The 26,440-nt window shown below is 44.0% G+C and overlaps 1 protein-coding gene across 2 annotated transcripts in view; it reads right to left on the bottom strand.

The window, feature by feature from the left end:
• Positions 1–824: 824 nt before the first annotated feature.
• Positions 825–26,440, bottom strand: part of Ston2 (stonin 2) — a 150,854-nt gene continuing 125,238 nt past the window's right edge. For both annotated transcript variants that reach the window (XM_057782451.1, XM_057782453.1), the window contains 3 exons: positions 15,770–17,602; positions 9,619–9,821; positions 825–7,916 (listed from right to left, as the gene is read on the bottom strand). In XM_057782451.1, coding sequence (XP_057638434.1) covers positions 7,833–7,916; positions 9,619–9,821; positions 15,770–17,602 — 2,120 coding nt within the window. In that variant the 3' untranslated portion in view covers positions 825–7,832. The remainder of the gene's footprint in view (positions 7,917–9,618; positions 9,822–15,769; positions 17,603–26,440) is intronic.

Raw genomic sequence — 26,440 nt, 5'->3', positions numbered from 1 at the left:
ACAGTGGGGAGCACGGCAGCAGGCAGGCAAGGCTCTGGAGCAATGCTGAAAGCATATTTGTAGAGACAATAAGGCAGAGACAGAGCAAGCTAAGTGGGAATGGTGTGGGGCTTTTTTTAAACCTCAGAGTCCAGGGACACACCTCCTCCAACGAGGCCACACCTCTCAGTTCTCCAGAGCAGTTCACCAACTGCAGAAACAAGCATTCAAGCATAGGAGCCCATGTGAGCCATTCTCATTCAAACCACCAGACCATCAGTTCCTAACATTTGGTAAAGTTTGTTATAGCCACCAGCCAGAGAAAGGTGATTACTTACATTAAGTGAGAAAACACACTGCAAATCTTTGTACTGGTGGTCACAGAGTATAATCAGTACATAATTTTGTGAAAATACTGTTTTTTTTTTCCTTGTTTGTTTTGAGACAGGGTCTCACTATGTAGCTCTGGCTGTCCAGGAACTAGGTAGAACTGGCTAGCTTTAAACTCACAGAGATCCACCTGACTATGCTTCCTGAGTGCTGGGATTGTGAGATTAAAGACATGCACCACTACATGTGACTTAAAGTTTTTGAAGGATTAAAAAATGTGTTATGTATGTATGTTTGTGTGGGTATGCACACGTGTAAATGCAGGTAGCCACAGAGGCCAGAGTATTGGTCCCCTGGAGCTGGAGTTACAGGATGTTTTTTATGTACGTCCTTTGGAAGAGCAGCAAGCACTTGTAACTGTTAAGCCATCTCTCTTGTTCTTTTATTAAAGACATGCGCCACCATAGCCATGTCTTTATCACACCTGCATTCATTAAATGCTGCAATAATACTTTGCCTAAAAATTTTTTATTAATACTTCCTTTTCATAGCTCAAAAAAGATATTACAGATTATTCAGCAAAACATTGAAAACAAAACCTCACCTCTACAGGAATAGCCAGTGTGTAGACTTTGTTACGTAGGCACATTCTTTTAAAAGTTAACTGGTTTTACATTAAAATTAGCCACAATAGTGCAAGAAGTTACACCGAGTAAGGATAAGTTGACAAATGAAGCGAAATACAAGCCTCAGATCAGCGAAGCCATTCACTGGATCTTGGGTTCAACCACCCTGACACACTGAAATTCACACGGACATCACAAGGGGGGAGGGCGAGAAGGGATGCTCCTGCCTCGTCTTTTCTCAATGATCCCGTTTAGCTTTCTGAATATGGCAAAGGGTTCTCCGGTTTCTGTTGGCAAGTGAACGTAAAAAAGATAAAAGAATGCCCGCAGGACTGGAAAGGGGCTCACGTCGTCCTCCTCACACGCCGTTCTTGAAAACCCTTAGATCCAATAAGGAGCTAAGTGTACATCTGCGTTCACAGAACTTGCTGCGGGGAGCCGCGCTGGGATGGCCCATCGTAGAGCACGTGGAGTGGGCAATGGTGGCGCTTAAGGCTTCAGTCACAGTGTGGCTAGTGTCCACAGTGAGAACTGGGGTTCCGTCTGAGGCAGAACATGGGAACGACGGAGAGGATGCTGGGACTCCACCTGACCAGTTAGCGCTGACCCATTGTATCTAAGTCTAACCAGAGGAGAAATTAAAGTCATGCTCAAATACACCCACAGAAAGTTATTTTATAATGATCCACATTAAAAAAATTAAATATGTTTTACAATGATTTTCTTTCATTTGACTTTGTTGTAACTACAGATGGCTCCAGATTAGTTTCTGTTCTCCCCTCCCTCCTATAGCCATCCACATAAAAGGATGTACCTATAAATCCTAGACCATCTTACATCCTAATATCTTCAGTACTTTGAGGCTTAGATCTACTTATGTTTCACCTGGTATTCACATCCCAATATCCACTGGGAAACTGCCCTTTTGACCTTTGTATTGAACTGGTATTTTGAAGTCAACCGTAGGACAGAGAATTGGGGGCTTTCTTGCAGTTCTGTTATCTAAACAGATAAGAAAGGAAGGGGTTTGAGCAGAAAAAGATAAAGCTAGCTGGCCTCTCCAGCGTACATGTTTTAAACGTCTTGGTTCGCAAGCATGGATAAAGAACCTCACAGACAAGGAATATCAACAAAACGTGGCAAGAAAGGACATTTTGTGGAACAACCCATAAAACCACAGCTGGAAAAAAAATAACCCAAGAAGCGAAAGTCCAGCCCTCTCTCTTTTGTCTCTGGAAACTGACATCCAGTTGGGGAAATAACAGGTGAGTTAGCAATAGTGACTGTCCCCATGCTTATGCACAGCCACAGAGCCCAACTTTCCCTTCACAAAGCCATCCCTGCATGGCCACCAACAACAATCCTTAGCATCCTATTGTACAGCCTCTCCTCCCTTCAAGGAGTCCCTTAGCCAGGGCACTTGTCCCTTAGCAAGGGCACTTGTCCCTTAGCCAGGGCACTTGATACAAGCTGAGCTGAGCTGAAGAGCTCTGTTGTCTAGTCCTGCTAGGTTCCCCTCTTTCCCACTGCTTCTTACTTTAAGAAACAGCCTCCAGTTCAGGTTATGTTGAATCTTGGTGGCCAATGCTATAAATGCTTCAACTCTGTTCTTTAGTAGCTTTTCATTACATCTAGTTTTTATTTGCATTGTTCCAGGTTCTGCAGAACATAGCACTATAGAAACTTTCTTACCTTTGTGGTCTTGGAATTGCAATACACACACATACACACACACACACACACTTTAAGAACTGAAAGGGTGAAATATATGTACACACACACACACATAGTCCCCCTTCCAATTCTTAAAGTATAAGACTGAACTTTCATTGGCAAATTGTCTAAGGCACACTAGAAGAAAAATAAAACTTCCATGTTCTTGCTTGAGTGACCGTGGGACTATTACTAATACATGCATTTGTTCCTACTCTTAAGACCGCTTTCTGTATTTCCTTCAGTTATAAATGATAATACCAAAACCAATCTCATTTACAAAGAGCATAAATAAAACATGGTTATGTGTAGGGAACTGGGAAATCGACACTGGTCATGTTTAGAAAACATCAATTACAATCATGGTGACAATACACTGACTAATTCTATAGAAAATGCTATCACAGTTTGGTAGAAGTGTTAACACAAGATTCATTTACTAGATGGCCTATTTTTAATATTTGTTAGCTCTGTTCATGAATTCTCTATCAAAGTCTGATCTAATCATAACCTCAACTTCAGACAAGCTAGGATTGATTAACTGAAATCAACCATCCTTAGAAGAATTAACTTTCTGGTGGTGGCACACATCTTTAATCCCAGCACTCAGGAGGCAGAGGCAGGGGGCTCTCTGAGTTCAAGGCAGGCCTGGTCTACACAGTGAATTCCAGAACAGCCAGAACTACACAGGGAAAACCTATCTTGAAACACTTTTTAAAAAAATACCAGTTTTAGCCGGGCGGTGGTGGCGCACGCCTTTAATCCCAGCACTTGGGAGGCAGAGGCAGGCGGATCTCTGTGAGTTCGAGACCAGCCTGGTCTACAAGAGCTAGTTCCAGGACAGGCTCCAAAACCACAGAGAAACCCTGTCTCGAAACAACAACAACAACAACAACAACAAAACCCAAAAAAACAGTTTTTACCAGAAGAAATTATACAAGTAGGTTGGAGGTTGGATGGTATCGCTTCCAACTCATAACAATTAATTCCTTGAACTTTTAAGGAAAAATAGAAAAAGGTCAGCTCAATTTCTCCCCCCCCCAACTGATTATAAAGTAGAAATTTTGAAATCATGATTTCACCTGGTAAGCCTCAGCCTTCCCATCTCATATCCCCATCCCATGTGGGGACGTGGTATGTGCAGTAGCACTGGTCAATGTGGGAAGACAAAGACCTGACAGAGCAGGACTGGCTGTGTGCTCCATCAGACACTTGCATCTTCCACTACTTACTCTTGTGGGCAAGGCCAGGGCTCACAGGTCTGTTTGACTGGCAGCAATAAAACTGGATCGATAGCCTAACTGTGGCCAACACCTGCGCCCCTCCATCTCAGAGCGCAGAAATGTTTCTCAATATGAATAAGGTCTGTTGTGGGTCAGAGTCAGCCATACAGTAAGTGCCTCTGTCCCGAGACTTGGTTGACACAGTGGCAGGAATAAAAGCAAAATAAAAGTGTTTAAGTCCTCCGGAAAATAAATGCTGCTTGTTAGCTGTAACGTGAGGACTGGATGCTAACTAAGCAAAGGATAAGCGGTCTCAGAGCCAAAGCGCTGAAAATTTCCGCTCATTTAATGAGTGTATTTGACTTAGCTGTAAGGAGTTAAGGGGGCTGGGCTCACACTTTGTGGCAGGCCTTTAAACCACAAGGAGAGTGGTTCAGTAATAACCACAATAATTTGTCTTCATGTACCACATTCCTCAGGAGTAGACCTTCTAGGGACATACATTCCTGATCCCAGCCAGGTTTCTATGCAGAAATTAGTCTCATTTCAAATAAGGACTCTTTTTAAATGAAGGAATACTCTTGAGGACAAGCCTGGACAGAAATGTGGGAAGGTAGTGAGGTGGGGAAGCAAACAGGAAACAAAACAACAACAAAAGAAAAAGTCGGCTACGATCAAAGGGCTGGCTTTTGAAAAGAAACAACTAGCCAGCACTATGTCTACAAGACAGGTGTCGGTGGTCTGTCCTCAAAATCCCTCCCACTCTTTTTGTTGCTTGTTTATTTGGTACTGGGGGTTGAACCCGGGGTCTTGTGCTTGCTAGGCAAGTTCTCTACCACTGAGCTACACAGCCAGTCCCCTTGTTTGATATAGTAGAATGAGTATCTTTTTTATCCTACTTGACTGTAAAGTTGAAAAACAAGCCCTTGACTCAAAAATAAAGTTTTTGAAACCATGTGACACCAAGCGTGTTCGAACTGCATTGGCAAAATCCATCCTCTTTTTACATTTTTTCATTATTGAGAACACAGACTAGGATATTTTTTTGTGTGTGTGACCACAGGAAAAATAAAAACCGAGGACCCATGTGGCAAGCACACATTCTGATTATCAAAAGGGTAATCTGCCTAACTATGGTTTTCATATAGGTTATTCGTAACTCCTCAAATACATTTTATCATACTCCTCAGCTCCCTACACTGTTATCCAGAATGACCCTAAGCACAGTGGAGGCAAAACAAATTTGGTGACCAAGGTAGTAGATTTTTAAAGATCAGATAATTTGCTTACTAGATACAAATAGCACAGAGGGGAGTATTTTTTTTCAACCAATGTTTGATTAATGGTAAAACAACAAAATTCCAAACAGTCCAGAAGCACCAAAGCAAGAAGAATTGACCGAGGGGGCGGGAGAGAAGACAGCAGAGGTACTGTGCACTCTATACTACCTCAGAGGCAGGGCCCCTAACAGCGCCCGGCTAGGGATGACCTTCTTGCCCATGCTTCAAGCGCTTGGACATCTGAGAACTCTTGAAGGCCTTTAGCTCAACAGAGGAAACGACATGGGATTCTTTGACCAAGTTCTTTTCGAGGATCCCACTGTCCTCCCACAGGACGAAAACAGAGAAATGCTGTCTGGAGCTAGAGTGTCTCGTTCCTATCGAGACTATTTGGAAAAGAGCTTTCCTGTCATCTCACCCCAAACCAACGTGACAGTCCCGTTCACAGCACCTGGGATAGGCGTGGCTCAGTTAACCCGCGGGCATCTGCTATAGCAGGAAATCTTTTTCTTCCTTAGAGTACTACCTTACTAGAAGATGCTTATCTTGAGCAAACATCTGTCATCTGTAAAGTTCTCTTTGGTTTCTATTCTGTTTGCCTTTGAAGTTATGCAAAGCAAATCTAACTCCTCTTCCTTTTTATAGTTTAGTTGAAACTTTGTGGCGGCCATTACATCATTTCCAAACCGTCCTCCGTTCGCAGCTATACCCTCTGTTCCTGAGGACACTCCCACCCCCTCCCCTGTGCCTTATAGAGTCACCATCTTCACAACTTTGCTTACCTGCCTGTGGACACATTCAACATATTACTGCTTCCCTTAAAATAGAGTAGCTATAACGGGATGCAACCCCTCCATTCAGGCATGTGTGGGCGAATGCACCATGTAGAGTTCTTTAAACACCTACCACCACAGGTGGAATGCATTAGCTTTGTGAATAGCCATGATATATACCTGGTTCAAAACTAACCTCCCATTTCCTTATGAAAACATTTCTATATGAACTGCTATAAAACCCGGCCTCCTGGGTTCTATGCACACACACACACTTCTGAATTGAAAGGGTAGCATTTTAAAACCTCAAAATATAGGTCTATGCCTATGCAGCTTGTCCTTTTCATTTCAATCTAATGCTTAGATAGTTAAAAACTTAGTTCAAGCTGGGGAAGGTGGTGGCACATGCCTTTCATCCCTGCACTCTGGAGACAGGCAGATGAATCTCTGAGTTCAAAGCCAATCTGGTCTGCAGAGAGAATTCTAGAACAGCCAAGGCTACACAGAGAAAGACTGCCTTGAAAACAAAACAAAACAACACAGTTTAAAACACTGCAATGATTTCTAATGTCTAAGGCCAGAGCATAGATCAACCTCACTAAACAGGAGCTCAATATATAAATCTTGAATCAGTCAGTCCCAAACTGCAGGTATTTTATATTTCCTTATATGTCCCAAGTCTGATAAAATATGCATTCTGTCTCCTCACTTTATCTTTCAAGAGAGAAAACACCAAGGTACAAATAAGCAGGGAGGGGGAACAGTGGGTGGGCTGGGAACATGGGATAGAAAGGGAAGTTCTGATTCTCGGAATCAGGTTTTCATGTTCATGACACCAGGAATCCGGCTTTCTCCAGCCCCACCCCGGAGGCGTCTGCCTGTTTGTACTTTCACAACACTGATCTCCAGCCTTGTTATCTGAGGCAAAGCTCATTCCAACTGAGCTTTTACTTTTTAAGTTTTCTTTAAATTTCGAGTTAAAGGGACATGTAACAGTCATTGCCTATGAGGTATAAAAAGAACTCCCAAGTGTTTCTCACGGGTCTCTCCCATAGCCATGCCTGTATTTCAGGAATTAGAAGTGATCGGTGAGAACCTGGCAATTCATTATGACTGAAGCTGTCTTTGAACTGAATATAATTACACGTATAATTTCCTTCAAATGGAGAAAAAATAGTTCAGCTTTCTGTTCTTTTCAACAGACCGTGAATCCAATCCAGTCCATTTGTAGAATTAAGCTCCAACCCCTGAATTTGAAAACAAGAAATCTGATTGGCCTCTCCCACTGGGTATCATGACTTAGGATAGCAAATGGGAAAGTAGGAGTTGAAGAAAAATTATTTCGATCTTGAATAATCCAGAATAGAAAAGAAACATCTGGCAAACCTCTGTGGAGTAAAATCAGCATTGAAAGAATGGAGATTTCTAGAAAAGGCCTAGTAGACCTAAAGGGGAAATGGTTTTCAAAGTCTTCTCACTCCTTTACAGAGGGACCCCTGGAGATGGATTCTTGATTTAACTTTTCAGACTGCTTTTTCCAGAAACCTACAAGGGACAGATGGATACTGGGAGCAAACTGTGCCAAGATTGACACTGGATGTTCTCTTCAGGTCTCTAATCGTCACCATAAACCACACCCCAGTGTCATGATATAAGCAGAAAAGAGACAAGGAGGTTCAATATACAATACACTCCGGTGCTTCAGGCATGCTCAGTGTCAAGGAGTCTATTGAAAGTGACCTCCTCACAGGATTTCCTGTCACACACAGGTGACTGCACACAGGAAACTGTGGTAGACTGCCCCCAACGAGAAGCAGCCACAGCAGGTGTTGACTTAAACTTGACGTATTCAGGAAGACACCTGCTCGTGAGTCAGCGTTCCTCAGGTCCTTACACAGTAGGTCTCTGTCACTGCACCCCACATTCCTTTGGGTTGTCCAACTCCTCTGCCTCAAGGTCTGGCTTCAAACTCTTTTTTTGTTCAATCTCCACCTGCAAAAAAAAAAAAAAAAAAGCGAAAACATAAAGGATGAGAGAGAAGGAGAAGAAAAACATGAAAACAAATGAGCCTAAAGAACCTCAGAAGGTTATTTTGTGGATGTTCTGGGCTGCTGGCCTAATGAAACCACTAATCCTGCAGATGCCACAGTGCCCTTTAAGGTGTGGAATTCCCTCTTCGTGGTCCTTCTGGGAATTTCTTATTCTTTGTCTTGCAGGATTGCTCCTCATCCAGTGGGGTGACCGAGTTCCCTCTGCACAGTTCTGGTGTCCCCGGCTCCACTATTCCATAGGCCCCTTGGGACAGGAGCAGGATCTAGCTCATTTTATCCTAGGTGTAGAAGTCCAGGAGGCAATGCCGAGTTTACTGTCTCTCCAGCTACTTCATTTAAGAGGCTAAGCTAATAAGTATCGGAGCATTTCCTAGTCTAGCCTATCTTCTGCTAAATACTGCCAAGAAGTTGCCCTTTGAAAGTAACACGGCTTGCACTAGAGAGACAGCTCAGTGGTTAACAATACTGGCTGCTCTTCCGGAGGGCCTGGGTTCACTTCTCAGCACCTACATGGTGCCTCTCCACTGTCCGTGACTCCAGTCCCAGGATCTTCTCAGGCGCTACAAGCATGGGGTGCACAGACATGCATGTAGACAAAGCACCCACACACATCAAATAAATCAATAAATCTTTTTAAAGTGTAATAGGCCTTAACTAAAGCCCCTGATAGGTCAGGAAGGGACTGTCTGAACTGAGGAATCTCATCATTCCAACTGCTCCTCAGCCCTACACTGGACATTAGACTTCTCCACTTGGAGGCAACAATTGAAGAGGGATTACAGTCCATGTTTGGGGGTGGGGAGTGCTAGCTTTTTTCCTGGCCACAAGAGGGTGCATTTGTTCTTTTTGGTTGTTAAAAGGCTTTAAGCGATACAACTAAGAAAATATTTAAAGGAATAGCAAATTATATAAACCTGTGATAATCATTATACATAGGAAATTGCCAAATATCTTTGCAAAATCTTAATAATGCCTCTTTCCCTTCCGTCTTTGGAAGTCAATTGTCTACCCAAGTCTACCTCTTTGTGCTAAAAGTTCTTGCTTTTTGCAGTCATCTACCTATAATCTGAGCACTCAGAGGCAAGACAACAGAATTTGAACCAGACTGAGCTACAGAGGGGACCCTGTCTCCAACTCCACCCCCCACCAGAAAACCAGTTCTCCAGCGCTGACCGCAGACTTCTCCCACAGCCTCAATCCTATTATCAAAGTAAAGGGTTTGGTTTTTAAGTTTTACACTTTCACTGCCCTCAGAGTGCCTCTGTTGTGTTCTGACACACAATTCCTACAGATGAAATACTTGCTTCAGCTTATCACGTTCGCAGTGTTCCCCTCCATTTCCAAAACCCAAATTATGTCACAGGTGAGTAACAATTATTGCTTGGTCCCGCTGTTCTTTTTGTTATTATTCATGGTGTCAGACATTATATTCTTCATCTCTGTCATCAGCCCCTGAACTCTTTTTTTCTCCAAACCTTTCTCTTACCCAGGAGAGATTATTTCATTAAAGTCGGAGCTGATTTATCCACAGCCATGAGTGTAAAGTTCCTTGATATGAGAAGAATTTGCCGAAAGGAAAGGGGGGAGGGGCTGAACAAACAAACGGACTCGGGGAACATCAGCCCAGAGCCCCCTGAGGCTACCTTGTAGCTGTAGTGGGCAGAGTAATTGACCCACTTCCTGACACCAGGCTTGTCTTCCACAGAGATGGATCTCACAGCTGCTTTGGAGGCAGAAGTCGTGGGCATGCTGAACTCGACATTTACATAATTGGCAAATTTGGAAGGCACTTCCCGGTCAGAGCCAAGTTCGAGGTGGCAAAAGAAACAGTGTGGGTGACCAGAAGCTATAACAGAAAAAAAAAAAAAAAGAAATCAGAGGTCAAGTACTTTGAGGATGAAATTAAAAAGGACAAGATGCCAGAGAGCTACTTTGATAATAATGGCAGTCTGCAGGCTGTGCACCTGGCACTTTCGGGGGGTTCAATGCTGAGCAAGGGGGCTTTCTTCTGTATGCAGACTTCAGATTCTGCGTGTCTCAGGTCCTTTGATTCAGTGCCTCTTGATTACACGCTAGAGATAGCTCAGTGGTTAAGCGCACCGGCTGTTCTTCCAGAGGACCTGGGTTCGATCCTCAGCGCCCACATGGCAGCTCACAACTGTCTATAACTCCCGTTCCAGGGGATCTGACACCCTTGCACAGACATAGAGGCAGAGAAAACATCAGTGCACACAAAATAGATATCCAAGTGACTAAACACCACTTGTAAACAAAACAAAACCCTAAAGTCTAAGAAACTGGGGCCCTTATGCCTGTTTAGGTCAAAGAGCTACGTAGACACAGCACAAACACTAAGGAAGGGGGGCTTAGAAGTGGAAGAACAGAGAGATGAGATTGAGAGGTTGAGTAGCACTTGGCACCTAATACAGCAACAGTGACGGCCACCTGGAGCAAACCGCTTTCCTTCACAAGATGAATTTTCTTAATAGCATTTTCTATTTTCAGAGACGCCTCAGGCATGTTTCTGTGGGTGGATGACGTATGAAAGTGACAGACTTCCAGAAGCGCACATGACATCGGGGAATACAGTGCTAAGGACAGACGGTCTGATCTGTAGTCATAACGCCTCGGTCGGCTTGCAGTTCTCCAAGCCGAAAAGTCCTTTGTTCTCTTCTGACCTAAACTCCTCATCTGGAAAGTGGAGTGGTCAGGAGGGGCACAAAAAAGCGAGCTGTACAGTAATCGCAGAATTAAAGAGCCGTGGCTGACTCTGCGCGTATGGGTTGACTGTACTTACAGGTAGAATTAGGATCAACTTTTCGCTTGACAAGCTAGATTTGAGGGGGAAAAGAGTTTAGTTGTGTGACTATGACATCTGAGCATCACTGTCCTTCATCATTCAGTGGGGATGGTTGGGTGCCCTGTGCTAGATGCTCCACACAGACCTGCCGGCTGAATCTTATCACAAGGCCTCAGAGCAGCAGTTCTCAACCTGTGGGTCACGACCCCTTCGGGGGGGGGGGTGTCACATATCAGATATCCTGCATCTCAGATATTTACATTACGATTTATAACAGTACAGTTATGATGTAGGAATGAAATAATTTTATGGTTGGCGATTACCCGCAACATGAGGAACTGTATTAAAAGATCACAGCATTAGGAAGGTTGAGGACCACCGCCTTAAGGTCACTGAGGTCTCTGGAGGCAAAGTCAGCTGTCACAGGTCATACTAGAAATTGGCAGAGCTACCTATGACTGTGGGTTGTCACCCCTTTGTCTGAGTCACAACTCATGGTCCCCAAACATGGAGGTCAGGCTGTGGGACAACAGCCCAGAGATGGAGAACCGAGAGCAGCTACAGATGAACCAAGTGACAGGGCTCTGACTGAATTGTCTGACTCCTCCCTGCTTCTCCAAATAAATAACTCCAATTTTCTTTATTGCTCCGGGCAGGATTTTTCAATCTCGGAAGTCGGGAGAGACACACCCTCTCTCCAAGGAGCACGCTGCAGAGTGAAGTATTTGTTTTTCTCCGTCTCACGAACGTAAAATACTTGGAGGGTTATTTCTAAACAGTAAGGCTAGGAAATTCAACTGAAAATTTCGCACTGGTTTTTAGGAAATAAACTGAAACAAGATACACATAATAATAAGAAAACACAATGGTGCCTGGCGATGAATCTGTTCATTCTATCCCCCTGGCCTCAGACCAATTTCAGACCCATCACTTATCAGCACCACTAATACTCAGCTTCACACTTAAAAGCACCATCCAACCTCATTCTGAACGAGGTGGGTATCAATAATCCTACTTCGTAGATGAGAAAAAATAGATTTCTCTAAAAGGGTTAAATAAATGGCCTGAGGTCACACCACCATTAAGCAGTGTAGCTGAGAATAAAATTTTCAGACCTCGCTGACTTGCAAACCAGATTCTAAATACTCGGCACGCTGTTATGGATTTGCTCACTACCGTGCAGAAGGCCTCTTATCTCAAATGGCAACTTGAAACAATTGTTTTGCTCTAATTAGCTTTAACTGACATTGCTGGGATACTGAGAAATTACTCCTCAGCTTGTCGCTAACGTACGTGAGACAGGAAACTTGGCAAGCCACGTCTTGTCCTGGTTTCCTAGTCTCAACTATTGAAGTGTAAGGGGAGTCAGGTGGTGGTGGTACACACCTTTAAGCCCAGCACTCGGGCAGCTGAGGCAGGTGGATCTCTGTGAGTTGAAGGCCAGTCTGGTCTACAGAGTTAGTTCTAAGACAGTTAGGGCTGTTACACAGAGAAACCCTGTTTTGAAAAACCAAATATATCCAGATATGTTTGTGTATGTTAATTTGTTTTTCTTGATGAAATTCAGCATTAAAATTAATAGTATTTCCAAAAAAGGGCCATCACATTGGGTATGTTTTCTCTTTACCTAGACCAGTAAGAACCAGCTTAAAAAAAAAAAAAAAGGCTCTTGTGCAGGACTGAATGTCTCATCTCTTAGTGTGTTTTGTGGGCCATGCATGTCCCCATGTATGACCAGGGGACAGTGTATACAGAGAGGCTTGGCTTTGGACATTTGCTGGGATCAGACACTTTCATGGTAACGGAGGTTGTAGTTATGAAAAAACAATCTGTAAAAAGCAGTTTACCAGCTGGGCTATGGTGGTACACACCTTTAATTCTAGCACTTAGGAGGCAGAGGCCAGCAGATTTCTGTGGGTTCGAGATCAGCCTGGTCTACAAAGCGAGTTCCAGGATAGTCAAGCCTACACAGAAACCCTGTCTCAAAAAAACAAAAAACCAGCCTCCACCTCAAAAAAAAAAAAAAAAAAAAAAAAAGGGTTGAAGATATGGCTCAGAGGTTAAGAGGACTGACTGCTCTTCCAGAGGTCCTGAGTTCAATTCCCAGTAACCACATGGTGGCTCACAACCATCTGTAATGAGATCTGGTGCCCTCTACTGGCCTGTAGCATACATGCAGACAGAATACTGAATACATAATTAATAAATAAACCTTAAAAAAAAAAGGCAATTTGTTAAGGGTGATACCTTACAAACAACTCAGAAAATAGGTTGGAATCAGTAGGTCATCACCAGTTCTTTGGTTTTGTGACGAGGAAGGCAGAAGCTGGGCAATCCTTGCCAGCTGTACTGGTTAGTTTTATGACAGCCAGCTGGAGTCATCAGAGAAGGAGCCTTAACTGAGAAAAAATGCTTCCATAAGACTGGGCTGTAGGCAAGCCTACAGGGCATTTTCTTACTTTGATGGATGTGGGAGGGCCCAGCTCATTGTGGGTGGTGCCATCCCTAGGCTGGTCCTGGGCTCTACAAGAAAGCAGATTAAGCAAGCCATGAGGAGCAAGCCAGTAAGCAGCACTCTGCCATGGTCTCTGCATCTTGATAGCTCTGGTCACTTTTCAACTTGAGCCAAGTGGCCCAAGGACCAAAAATGATGATAAAAATTTGTCTCCATGGCTGTACCGAGACAACTCTCAGTTTCCGTGACTAGTGCTGTTCCGGAGCTCTCTTTTCTGATGTGTGTTGTTTAACCTTTCCTCAGTTCAGAGAGCTACTCATATCCCCCTTCACACAGCACTTTAAAGTACTTTAAGTTACCTTAAGAAACTACAAAGTTTTGTTCCCATGGTGGACATTATTTGAGGCATGCACCTATTTGGCTTCATCTATAAGAGGACATGTGGTATTGAGAAGAGAACCCTGTGTGCATTTTTGTGACTTCAGGTGAGTAGTGTCATGGCTCAGATTTTACTCTCTCATCTAAGGCCCCAGCTTGAAGGCACAGACCTTTCACAGCTTTCTCTTCCCCAGGGCTGCCAAAGGAGAGAGAACACAGGGCTTCTCATCGACAGTACACAGGATGCCTTTCCAGCCACACCTCTCTAGGAAAAATTCCTAACACTCATTTCCACTGTGGAGTGAGGTGGGCCCTGATGGCCGACTGAGGCAGCCAGCACAGGAGCACCAGGAGAATGCAGGGCTGAGCAATGAGTAAGCAGGCGCGGGAGGAAGCCTGTTTTCCAAATCCTGTCAGTGTGGTAGCAGAGTGCGGCTGCCCCAGCCCCCAGCACAGAGGTCTGATTGTCTCTGGCTGGCACTGCTATAGGCAGTGTCAGACACAGAATGCCCGGTGTTTGCCTACTCCCCGGGCAGCCTCAGGACTTGATTAAACTGTGTGGCCTCTTGCTATCTCATCGAATTCCATTTTAGATATGATAATGCAGCCACTCCACACTGGCGGCAGAACACCCTGAATACACGGTAATGATTCAAGAGTGGGAATGTGAGCTAGCAGGGGCAAGGCGCTTCGACCAGGACTTCAAGCCAGTATTTTTTTTTCCTCCTTTCTTCTTTTTGCCTTCCACTTTTCCTTAACAGATGGGCATGGTTCATTACGGACAAGAAGAGAAGTGGTTTAAAGGCTTGTGGGATCACAGGCTCTTCACGGGCCACTGAGGTCACTTAGATGCACTTCAGAAAATAAAGCCATTACAGCTGGTTGTCGCTGCCTTGTTCTGTCACTCCTGAAGTCTCGCTAGCAGCTGCCTTCTGGACTCTTGTACACACAGCAGCACAGCCCCTGGCTGGGAGTGGGGCAGCTAGGCTGGAAAATTTGTTTAAATCCAACACTCCCTTCTTTATTTTCTGTCTGGTGGAACTCTGGTCCTTTGGACCTTGATATTCTGGATATTTAGTCTCTTTTCCATCAAGAATCCCAAAGCCAGACTCTGGGTCTGAGATATTATGACTGACCACAGATAGTTGCCGAGGCTCGCTTCTCCCACGTACTGTGTATGTGGTTGGATACGAATTGGCTCTTTCACCCTCATTAAGGAGACAGAGGTTCCTCTTCAGACCCCACAAGACTTTCAGGATCAGCTAATAAATTGCTTTTAGTACCACACCTAATAAAGAGTTCCAGAAGAACAAAACTTCAAGGTGCTGGAGAGATGGCTCAATAAGTAAAATGCTAATATTAAGGTCCTATAAATATAAAATATAATTCGATCCTACGAACTAATGTAAAAGAGCCAGGTGTGGTGGTGCATGTACATGATCCCAAAGCTGGAGACAGGCTGGAGAGATGGCTCAGAGATTAAGGGCACCGGCTGTTCTTACAGAGGACCTGGGTTCTAGTCCCACCACACACATGCTAAGTCACAATCCGCTGGGACTTTAGTTACGTGGGATCTGAAAGCCTCTTCTGACCTCTGCAATGTGTACACATGGCACACAGACATGTATGCAGCCCAAACACGCATATGCACGATACTAAAATAATTAAACCAACAACAAAATAAACCATAACTGGGGAAATAAAGATAGATGGATCACTTGGGCTCGCTGGTCAGTCAACCTAGCTGACCTGGCAGATTGAGTTCCAGGCCAGTGAGACCCTTTAGCAATGCCATCTGATGACATTCTCTGGTTTTCTATACATATGTGCATACACGCACACATGCATTTGCACACACACACATACTCATGCATACATATACAATTCAGAAGATGCCCTGAAAAGCTGTTTAGCTGCTCAGCTGAGCAGTGTAATACATCTTATGGGAGCTGAAGAATGGTAAGGTGGGGAATGCAAATACTGGTTCATCGTGGTTGCTACCACATGCAAATTTTTTTAGTCTCCTAGTCCCCCCTCCCTGTTACCACCATTTCCACCACACAATGTAATCAGATGCTACACACATAAGCTATGGCTGTAAAAGGTACAGGCTACAGTTTTCAGCTGTCTCAGTGGCTGTCTCCAGAGAATCCCTACCTACCTGAGTTCTTATCTGGCAGCCGGTTTATCCTCCACACAATGGCATTGAAGGCATGCTCATACTTGGCAGTTCCCAGAGTTACTCTCATGACAGGCTCAGAGCCAGAGACACCAGCCGAGCCAAAACTTGCCCCTCGGTTCACTTTGGCTTTCAAAGACTTTTCCCCTAGAACACTTTCCCTGCGGAAGTTTTTCACCCATTCACTGGGCACCGGGTAGCGAACCATCACGTTCTCACAGGGAACCTGAGTGAGGGGGTCACGGTTAGATGAGAAGCCAGGCGACATCCTCAGCCAGCTCTGCACCTCTACCTCTGCCCCGTTGATGCTTGCTGCCGTCCTGAGCGTGAAGGGTAAGGTCTTCTCGGCAAATACTGTCCTAAACCTCATTAGCTCAAACCGGCACGCATCCAAAGGGTTGAAAAGAATAACCCGGGAATTGGTAAACACGTCCTCATCCACACACCCGTGGAACCGGCACTCGTGGAGCTTGATCCACTTTGTGGTGGTGGTGGGCATGATGTCCTGACGGGAAACGATTTCGTTTCCTTTGATAAGGATGTCATTGAGGCCCAGGCGGCATTCGGCGAGCCCAGACAGAAAACTCAGGACGTGGATCCGGGTCAAGACACGGTGCTGGAGGATCTGGTTGTCTCCCTTGCTTACGGTGCCAGAGAATTCGTCTCTCACATCCACCGTAATCTCCTCTTCGAGGTAGTTTAAGCCAACCGTGCTCAAGTCCATGGAGAGCACCGGTAAATCCATGAGACAGTCCTGAACCGCATGGATGAAGCTCAGGAAGTCATCATAATTGGTGGTACCCAGTTTAATCACCTGCTCCCTCTCGGCTGTGTGGGCCACAGCCGGTTTGGGCTGGTATTTCTTCTTCTCTTTGTAAGTGACTCGGTCTATCCTCAAGCTGTGGATCCTCCCGTTCTCATCATAGTTTTGGAGCCGGGGTTCGGAAACCTCATGGCAGATCTCCAGCTTGAATTCACGGAATGGTTTTTCCAGGCCCTGCTCGTAATACAGCTGCAGGTAGCCGCTGTCTGTCAGTTTGATGTAGATTGGTCCCCAGTGCCTAGAGGACATGATGTTTTTCTTCTCGGGGATTCGCAGCATCATTGGCCATCCATCCCTGGGTTGAGACAGAGCTGAGGCAGGTGAGTGAGCATCTAGTTCAACCCAGGCTATGGGGTCGTCATCAGGCAGGGTGGCAGTGCCGACGTGATCGGGGTCATCAATTTGGAGCTGTTTGAGCTTTTCAATAGCATCGGGGTGGGACTGGCTTTTGCCCGAATCATCAAAACTGATGGCTTCCTGGTAGATGACAATGAGAGAATCTCTTTGGCTTTTGCCCGTGGAAACAGAACTGCGTTGGGAGCGCCGTTCCTGCTCTTCAAAGAAAGCACTAAACGGGTTGATAGGGGAGGGCTGTACATCCTGCAGTGTCTCATTCAGAAAAGGATTGGTGGCCCTCCAGGGCGGTGCCTCGATTATGGAAGGCGGACGGTTTAAGGAGGAAATGTCCAGCTTCTGAACTTTGGAGAAGTTCATCAGTGTGCTCTTGGGACGGTCCCTCTTAAATGACCCAGTTGGGTTGTAAGATGCATCTGGGGTGGGAGTTGCAACCAATGGCGTATTTGGTTTCGCGGGAGAGGTGACCGGTGGCAAAGGGCAGCTGACTTCATTGTCATCAAAAGTGACCCAGCTGGGGAAACGGGCAGTGGTCACTGGTGGGACGGCAGGGTGCCCATTCATGGCTGGACTGCCGGCCTGCCAGCTGATAGCTTCCATCTCTACTTCTTCATCTTCCTGGAGGGAGGAGGAATTGTCTGAAATGAAAAGGAAAAGACATGAGGAGCTAACACGCAGGACCTTAAAGGAAACTGAACCCAGCGAATGTCCAAGCAGCTTAGTACACGACTCGAGTGTGCACAGTGGACACTCTGAGCACAAGTCTCATGGTTTCGTGGTGGCATTCCTGAGGGCCAACCACCTTAAATGCAATAAGAACATGGCGACTTTGTTAAAACAGATGCACTATTGTGTGACACTGACCTTTTCTGCACTTAGCTCTAAGGTGCGTGTTCTTAATTAAACATCGGAATGACTCTATGTGAAATGATACAAACTGACTTTTGAAAAATAAACTATAGTCTATCAGTCATAATGACAGCATATAGCCTTTAAAAAACTGTGACCCAAATATGATCAATGAGAACGAATGACAAAATGTGAGTACCCTCAATGTGCATGTGATAAATTCAAACACACGAATAATTTGGTCACTGGCCAGAAATCGGTCCAAAAAACAAACTTCTGTGAAAATTCTTAGTGCTTGTGAGAAAATTTCAAGACCACAAGACAAGAATCTTGTGACCTCAGGTGTGCTGGATAGGCGCAAGCTTATTTCAGCTGTTGTTAATTCATACTGCCTCGATGAGATAAAAACCTACGTGTGGCTTCTTCTTGTGACTGTTTTCAGCTTGACCTCATGAGAACTCTGCTCATGTGACCTTTCTTTTTCTTTTCTTTTCTTTTTTTTTTTTTTTTAGTTTTTTGAGACAGAGTTTCTCTAGCTTTGGAGCTTGTCCTGGAACTCCCTTTGTAGCCCAGGCTGGCCTCGAACTCCCAGAGATCCGCCTGCCTCTGCCTCCCGAGTGCTGGGATTAAAGGCGTGCGCCACCACTGGATCCTCATGTGGCCTTTCTTAACCCTCAGAGTGTAAATGGTCTGATGCTCTGAACGGAGCTGGCTACTGCATGAGACTTTAGCCTGCTTCACTTTTAGGCTTCATTCTTCCAGCCCCACTGTCTTCAGAGCAATAGACAGGCAGCTGTGAAGAGATTTACGCCCACAGTGCAGTAATACCTAGCCACCACAGTGTTGATAAGTTTGTAGCAACACAGGAAATGATCATGATATATAGTCTTCTTCCTCTAAAATTTCCATCTCTGGGTTTATGTACTTTATAATTTAAAAGGTTATTTAAAAATATTCTGCCCTAACAGGGTCTTCAAGGAAGGAAATAATGGATTTGGGTTTTAATAAGAGAATGGTCCAAAGTTGTTGTATAGCGTAAGTCCCTAAGTGTATGAGGGGATTGTGTGGGGGGGGGGGGACACAGGCTTTTAGCAAGGAGGAATGGATTTAGCTAAAGACACATAACAGATAAAAAATGTCAGGCAATAGTAAATACTCAGAGTTTTACTGACTAGATAAGGAGGAAATTTTGCTATGGTGTAGATCAATATTTCTCTGTGTGTGTGTGAGCACACGTGCATGTGTGTGATCCCACCCACTATTTCTCTTGCCAGTCATTCAGGGTCAACTGGAAATAGACACTTGAGTTTTATGACTGTCTCACTAATCCTTCATGTGTATCACATCCAACTACACTGAATCAACAATGCACACATAATTATACACGGAAGGGATGGCTGGCTTGTTATCCATTCTTCCAAGAAATTCATTCAAAGAGATAGCAAATTTCTTAATTAAAAGGGTCATTTTGAAAGCCAGGCATGGTGACATACACCTGGAACTACAGTACTCCAGCAACTGAGGCAGGACGAGTGACATAAATTTGAGGTTTGCTTGAACTAGACAGAATCAAACCAGTTAGAACACACGGCAAAGTTTTGTCTCAAAGGGAGAAATAAAAAAGGACATTATGAGGCTGAAGGTCTCAGTAACATGTTTGCTTTGCAAGCTCAAGCATCTGACTTTGAGTCCCAGAGCTTATACTAAAAACAAAGGGAGATTCTTGACAGACATTACAATTCTAACATGCACGCACACACCCACAAACACACACATGTACACACAAATTTCCATTTTGAAAATGGAATGAATACAAACCCGTCCAGAGCTATCCCAGAACACAACAAGCATAGTGTGCTTTCTGTATGTGTAGCCCTGAAGAGGTCTTGCCCTTAGATGTGCTTTTGTAGATGTAGAGTTTTACTCATTTACTTATTTACTGTGGGAAAGGGAGAGGGGGAAGGAAACAATCCAAGCTTATAGTATACCTTGTACATTTATTATTATTGTGTTTGTAACGAGAGATAAGTGGAACATTGTGGGTCCATGTAAAATACAGTAACTTCTTTGAAGCAGTCATACATCTGACAGACCACAGGAGTCTCAATGTGGGAGCTCCCTGTAAGGCAGTGTCTCCACCCATACAGTCCCTTGCCATCGCTGTTCTGAGGACATCTTTTCTGCCTTGAGCTCATCCTCACTCACTGGCTTGAGAAGACCTGAGCCCTGTTCCTTTGGAGGGTGGCTTTCTGCCAAAGCTGCTTATACTCTTGCCAAGGGATTCACTTCTGTTGGAAACCTTGTTCACAAAATAGCCCCCTTCATTTTCTTCTGAGACAAAAGTTAAAAAAAAAATTAAGGAAGAAGAAGAAGAAGAAGAAGAAGAAGAAGAAGAAGAAGAAGAAGAAGAAGAAGAAGAAGAAGAAGAAGAAGAAGAAGAAGAGGGCTTGTGTGTCTACTGAAGATTATTTTCTTATAATAAATTCATTTCAAAACCAATTTGTTTAAAGTTCTAGACATTAGGGACTGAAACATTAGACTCAATGTCCAATTCATAAATTCCAGTGTTGAAACTTTAACTTAGGTTGTCGTTCATGCTAGATGCTACCACTGGGCTATTCCATTAGCCATCAACACACACACACACACACACACACACACACACACACACACACACACACACACTTTTCTTTTAAAGGTGACTCAAGAATTCTTACATGAATTTGCCTGAGAAAATAACAAGTTTGTCACAATGTACAGAGAGGATGTTTATCATAACAATGTTTAGATCACTGAAAAGTTACAAACAACAAACACTTCAACAATAGACAAACATTCTCTAAACTGCTGCGCCCTTAAAATGGGACCCCATGTCACCTTTGAGACAATGATCTTGCAGCAGGTTTGTTGAGGGCCAATCCAGACCCTACAATCTGGATTCGAATTGCTCATGTTTTAATTATGCATCAGGGTCTTACTACAGCTACTTTGGGTACATCTTCAACTTCTGTGTCTCAGTTTTCTATCTATGTACTCAAGGAAATTATTAAATCCTACCTGATAGGTCAAGAACGTAACATTCAGTGACTGCACTTCCCATTACTACCAGAAGAAGGCATTTCATTTATAAAGTAGCTATACATTAGGGTATAGTATTTCATAAGCCTTTGAAGACTAATGTCTCATTGAGTAAAAGCAGGATTAGAAAATTTAAAATCCACATTCTTTCTCATGAAAACAAAAACAATGTGATATTACACAAAAAGCAAAAACTTGGTGGGTCAATGGCTCCGTGGGTAAAGTGCCTACCACACAAGTGTGAGAACCTGGGTCCAAATTCTGCAAGTTCAAGGTTCAGTAGCACAGATCCGCAACCCCAATGCTCCCAAGGCAAGATGGGAGTGGGAACCCCAAGACAATTCTGTAACTCTTACAAAAAGGAGACAGTTTTGCTACAGTCTGTGTTAAACAAGCCTGCTAGTTTTTTTTTTCTTATTCCAGTCTGAAATGGGCAAAGGCTAATTATATTGAATATGAATTTAACTATCACCCACAATTCCGTTTACTTTTTAAAAAATCCAGAATTTGGTTTAATTACTCTCCCTTCCACTTGCTACTCAAAATAACATTTGTTATGGTCTGAGCGACTGCCATCAAGGGCCACATTTAAAGATCAGGTTCCCAGTCCATACTATAAGAAGATTGCTAAGGCCCAGGAGCTTTCCCGCATCATTACTAATATAAACTAAACATAATATTCACAGTAGTGGATTCTTAAAGATAAGCTTATACAAAATTTAGCAACCACAAAGGTAATCAAGCTGAAGTCTCCACACTTGGGACACAATAGACCCCTGCCACGCCCGGCTGTTAACCTGATTCATTAATGTAATGCCACCATGCAGAAAACCTATTTGCAAAAGTAGGTTTCTCACCACCATAAAACGAGCGTAGTTACATAAGAGGATACACTTCAGCTAGTAGTTAGCCTCTGATAAATGCCAGCATCTGTGCTGTGAGAAGAGGGGCACAGTACTTCTTGAGAGACAGTAAAACTTAACCCCTCATTCTGCCGAGAAGACCATGGTTTCGGGGTTTTAAGAAAATTGCCCAGGGAATAAGAGATGGCACAGTGGTTAAAGGCTTGTTTCTGGCCAGCCACATGGCAGCTCACAACCATATGTAATTCCAGGTTTAGAGGTTCTAATATCCTCTGCTGGCTGTAAGTATTGCCCTGGTGTGGTGCATATATCTGTGCTGGCAAAACATGTACACATATAAAATAAAAATACATAAATAAATGTTCTTTTAAAAAAAGAAAAAACTGCTTCTCCAATGAGATCAGGAGCCCTCTTTAAATTTTATTAACTGTTATTTCCTCAGTGTATGTCCGCCACTGTAAAATCTGATGAACATTTTCCATTTGAGATGGGCAGAGTCACACCGATATAAATTTCTTAGGGGTTTCAACCAATTGGGGGAAAGATGGAAATTATACAAAGGCTGACATCTTTGCTTACACATAAGCTTCTGGGCAAAAAGTCACACTCTGCTACCCTAAATGTGTGTATGTGTAAGGGCACCTAACTTTATACAGTAACAGTGAGATGATTCAACTCCATGATAAAAACACAGCCAGAGATGAGGCTCTACCTGTCCTAAGCTCTGTCCGGGAAGCAGGAAGCAAATGCATCAAACTATCACTCAGCACATTTAGCAGACTGGGCATCAAGATGCTCCTCTGTATCTATACAAATAGTGGGCACAGGTTTCCTGCCAATTCGTCTCTCTGCTTATCTAGACTGGCCGACCCGCCATGCAGGAAAAAGTCGGTGTCAAATGTTTCAGGAAAATTCCATTTCCTTGAAAGTTGCCAGTGTGTATTCTTACGTATGGTCAGGGATTGGTCTTTTCTCTGGAGTTCCAGACTTTGGCTCCTGTTTGATCATGGACATCTTTTCCATAATACTCAGTTTCTGTATCTTTTACTCTGTCCTATCCTCTAAGTAACCTCAATCAATCTGGACATCCTAGTTCCCTGGCTCAAGATGCACCAGAGGGACTCAAAGACAGATTCTGAAGAAGTAGGCAGGGCTTTGTGGCTTGAGAACTTCAGAGAAGTCACTGTAAGGGGTAATGCAGGTAGCAGGGGAGGGAAGGAGCCTCCTATACCTTGACTGACTGAATACAGTTCTGCCTAGAAGCAGCTACCAGGTCTGGGATCCAGAAAAACCACCTCCTGGCAGAGCATTGGCAAATCCTCAGAAGCAGCTGCCTGCCTGCAGTGCCAATGCTCTGACTAGAGTATGTGACTCATCATAGCTGTAATCGCCACCTCCACACAAGCCTCACTCCTGTGCTTCCATGTCCCCACGTCCCCTCCCCTTCACCATGTGGAGCTCTGTGCCAGTAACAGCCCAGGGCATCTGTAGGAATCTCTAGCTAACCGAGGCAAGTTTCAGGAAGCTGGTGAAGGGCTAGGGTGAATCGGTACATTGAAAACTGTGGCTAAGGGAACTGAACCCTGATCTTACGTTGTTCAGTGACATCAGTTCCTGGTAGCATCCCCTCTCTTGAGAGAGCAGGTAAAATTAAGTTCGATGCAATCATAAAACAATCTCAGATCCTGGGATTGTTCGGAAGTTAAAAACACCACACTATCAGCTTCACAACGCTTTAATTGCACTAGTTAGGTTAAAAAAAAAAGGACAGATCTATAGAGGATCAGAGCATCCAACAGTGAGGGCTTCATTACTCCCCTGGTTATGTTAATAAGGTATAAAAGCCAAGCTAAGCCGCAGGGAGGATGTCACAGTGACCAAATGTCAGTAGGAACATGAGTTTGAAGACAGACTGGGTTATGAGGTGAGATCCTGTTCCCCAAAACCCAAATGAAATGAAGATTTCACGTCTCATCAGGGCTTCATCCCTAACACTCACAGTACTCTACCCTTAGCCCATTAATTCTATCACCAGTTTATGCCCTGGGCCAACCTGGTACTTAACATCTTTCTCACAGATAGTACTTCTTGCGTGTATGCACATACATGCCCATGATTGAGTGTGTGCATGTGGAGGGCAGAGGTCAACCTCAGCTGTTACCCCACAAGTGCCACCCACTTTGTTTTCTGAAATAGTATCTCACTGGTCCAGAGTCCACCAAGTGGACAAGGCTGGATGGCCAGCAAGCCCCAGGGATCTGCCTTTCTCCAGCTCCCCAGCAATGGGATTGCAAGTATGCATCACCACACCTGGCTTGCAATTACTTATTCATTTACCTGCTAGTCTATTTATTTATTTATTTATTTATTTATTTATTTATTTATTTATAAAGTGTGAGCTTTGGGAATTGAACTCAAGTCCTTGTGCTTGCATGACAAGCACCTCACCACTTGAGCTATCTCCCCAGCCCTCACATGTAGTACTTTTGTGTGTATTTTCATTGTGTAAGCCTTAGTGATGGGAATGTCCGATTCATCAAAATTAATTCTGTTCATTTGTTTGGGGCTGTGGTGGAGAGGACAATAAGCAAAGCTGGGAGTTCTTACACATTGTCAAATATGCATGTGCACACATGCACAGGGATATGAGGAACAGACATTCTGCATCTGTATTAGTCTGGATAGCTAGTACCTATTGACCTTGTTTAAACTATAATAATAGTTTCTTGAAGAAATTCCAGAAATTTTTTTGGGGGGGACAACATCACCAACCAACATCATTAACCAACATCACATTAACTGCATATCTAACAAGCTGCAAAGACCTCTACTGATCCAGTCTCTTATGCTACCCCAATATCACTTCTCTTCGTGTTGGTTTTCTAACAATATTGACAACAACAAAATGACCAAGCATCATGTATGCAACAAGCCATTTCTTTTCAAATGGGTTTGGATTGCATGATTTGTTTTTATTTATTCTTTTCTTAGATCAAAGGAGACAATCTTATAGACCGCGATTAATAACAGTAATAGAGGCTTGAGAGATGATTCGGCGATAAAGGAGCACTTGCTCCTCCGGTAGAAAACCTGGGTTTATTTCCTAGCACCCACATGGCAGCTCACAAGGTTCATAACTCCAGTTCCAGGGTATCTGATGCCCACTTCTGACCACTGCTGGCATCAGCACACATGTGGCTCACGAACATACGTGCAGGCAAAACACTCGCACAGAAAATAATAAATAAATCTTTTAAAAAATTTAAGAAACTATGCACATATCAAGAGAGTATCTTGGACAAATAAGAAAAAAAACCAATTTCTAACAATTTAGAGGATTCATTTAGCAGGTAGAGATTTAGGTGTGCTTCTAAATCTCTTAAAAACTTTTCTGAGCAACTGTTTTAAGAAAATCTGTGGGAGAACAGTTATAAACTATCTCTAGATGGTTCCTTTGCTCAATGCTTTTCCTGACTTGTTAGCAAACTATATGCAAGTGTTTCCTGGGTGGACACAAGGCTCACGAGCAAAAGGCTGCCTTAAAGGGGTTTGTACTAATCTCGACTCACTTCCTGAGCCCTTGCCTGGCTTGACTGCCAATTCAGAGTCATCAGGAGGCAGAAAAGGACAAAAGTTAGATTCTTGAGTCAAACTGACCTTGTCTAAACCTTACCCTACTACACACTGAGTTCCTGGGAAGGCTCCTCGGTCCCCCATAAATTTCAGCATTACCCAATAATGTAACCAATTTCAAGAGTTTTTATTAAGGACATTGAATTTAGGAATGTCTGACCCAGCTGGGTGTGGTGGTGCATGCAAGAGACAGATACAGGTGGATCTCTGTGAGTTTGAGGCCAGCCTGGTCTACAAGAGTGAGTCCCAGAGCTACACAGAAACCCTGTCTCAGAAAAACAAAAACAAACAAACAAACAAGCAAGCAAGGATGCTTGGCCTATGGGGCTGAGGAGATGGTATAGTTGGTAAAACACTTGCCATGCATGCATGAGGATCTGAGTTTGGATGTCCAGTACCCACAGAAAATATGGGGTTAAGAAGCATGTGCCTGCAATTCCAGTATTGGGGAGGCAGAGACAAGAGGATCTCGGGAGCTCAGTGGACAGCCAGTCTGGTCGAATCAGTGAGCTCCAGTGTCATGTGACCTTGTCTCCAAACAAGAAGGTAGATGGGAGCTACAGAGATGATGGTTCAGAGGATCCAAGGTAAGTTCCCAGCATCCATGTGCCTGTAACATCAATTTGCGGGGAAGGAGTGAGGCAAAGCAGGGAAGAGGGAGAGGGAAAGGAAGAGGGAGGAGCAAGTACCTGGCCCATAGTCAATAAATGTTATTGTAATAGGAAATCTGTGTATAATTACTTCAGAATTGCTAAAGAAGGGGAAAAGGAAAGAAGAAGAAATAGGGCTGAAAGTTATATTACTATTAATCTAAGAGAAGAAAAGTGAGAAGAATGGGAGGAAGGGAAAGAGAAATAGGTAAAGATTCCACATGCCTAATGATTGGAAGCCCCTGGCCTGGTAGTTGTCCCGGTCCAGACTCTAACTACCAGCCTTCCAAGCGCTGACCTCTCCCCCAGGGAGGGTCAAGAACACTCCCACAGGCTATTTAAGCTTGCCCCAGAAATGGAAGTTAGGCGTGACTGAAGCCTGTTGCAATGCATCCACCAAACA

Source organism: Chionomys nivalis, chromosome 10 (assembly GCF_950005125.1).
Source record: "Chionomys nivalis chromosome 10, mChiNiv1.1, whole genome shotgun sequence".
Lineage (NCBI taxonomy): Eukaryota > Metazoa > Chordata > Mammalia > Rodentia > Cricetidae > Chionomys > Chionomys nivalis.
Note: the sequence above shows the minus strand (reverse complement) of the source record. Positions and strands in the feature narration are given on the sequence as shown.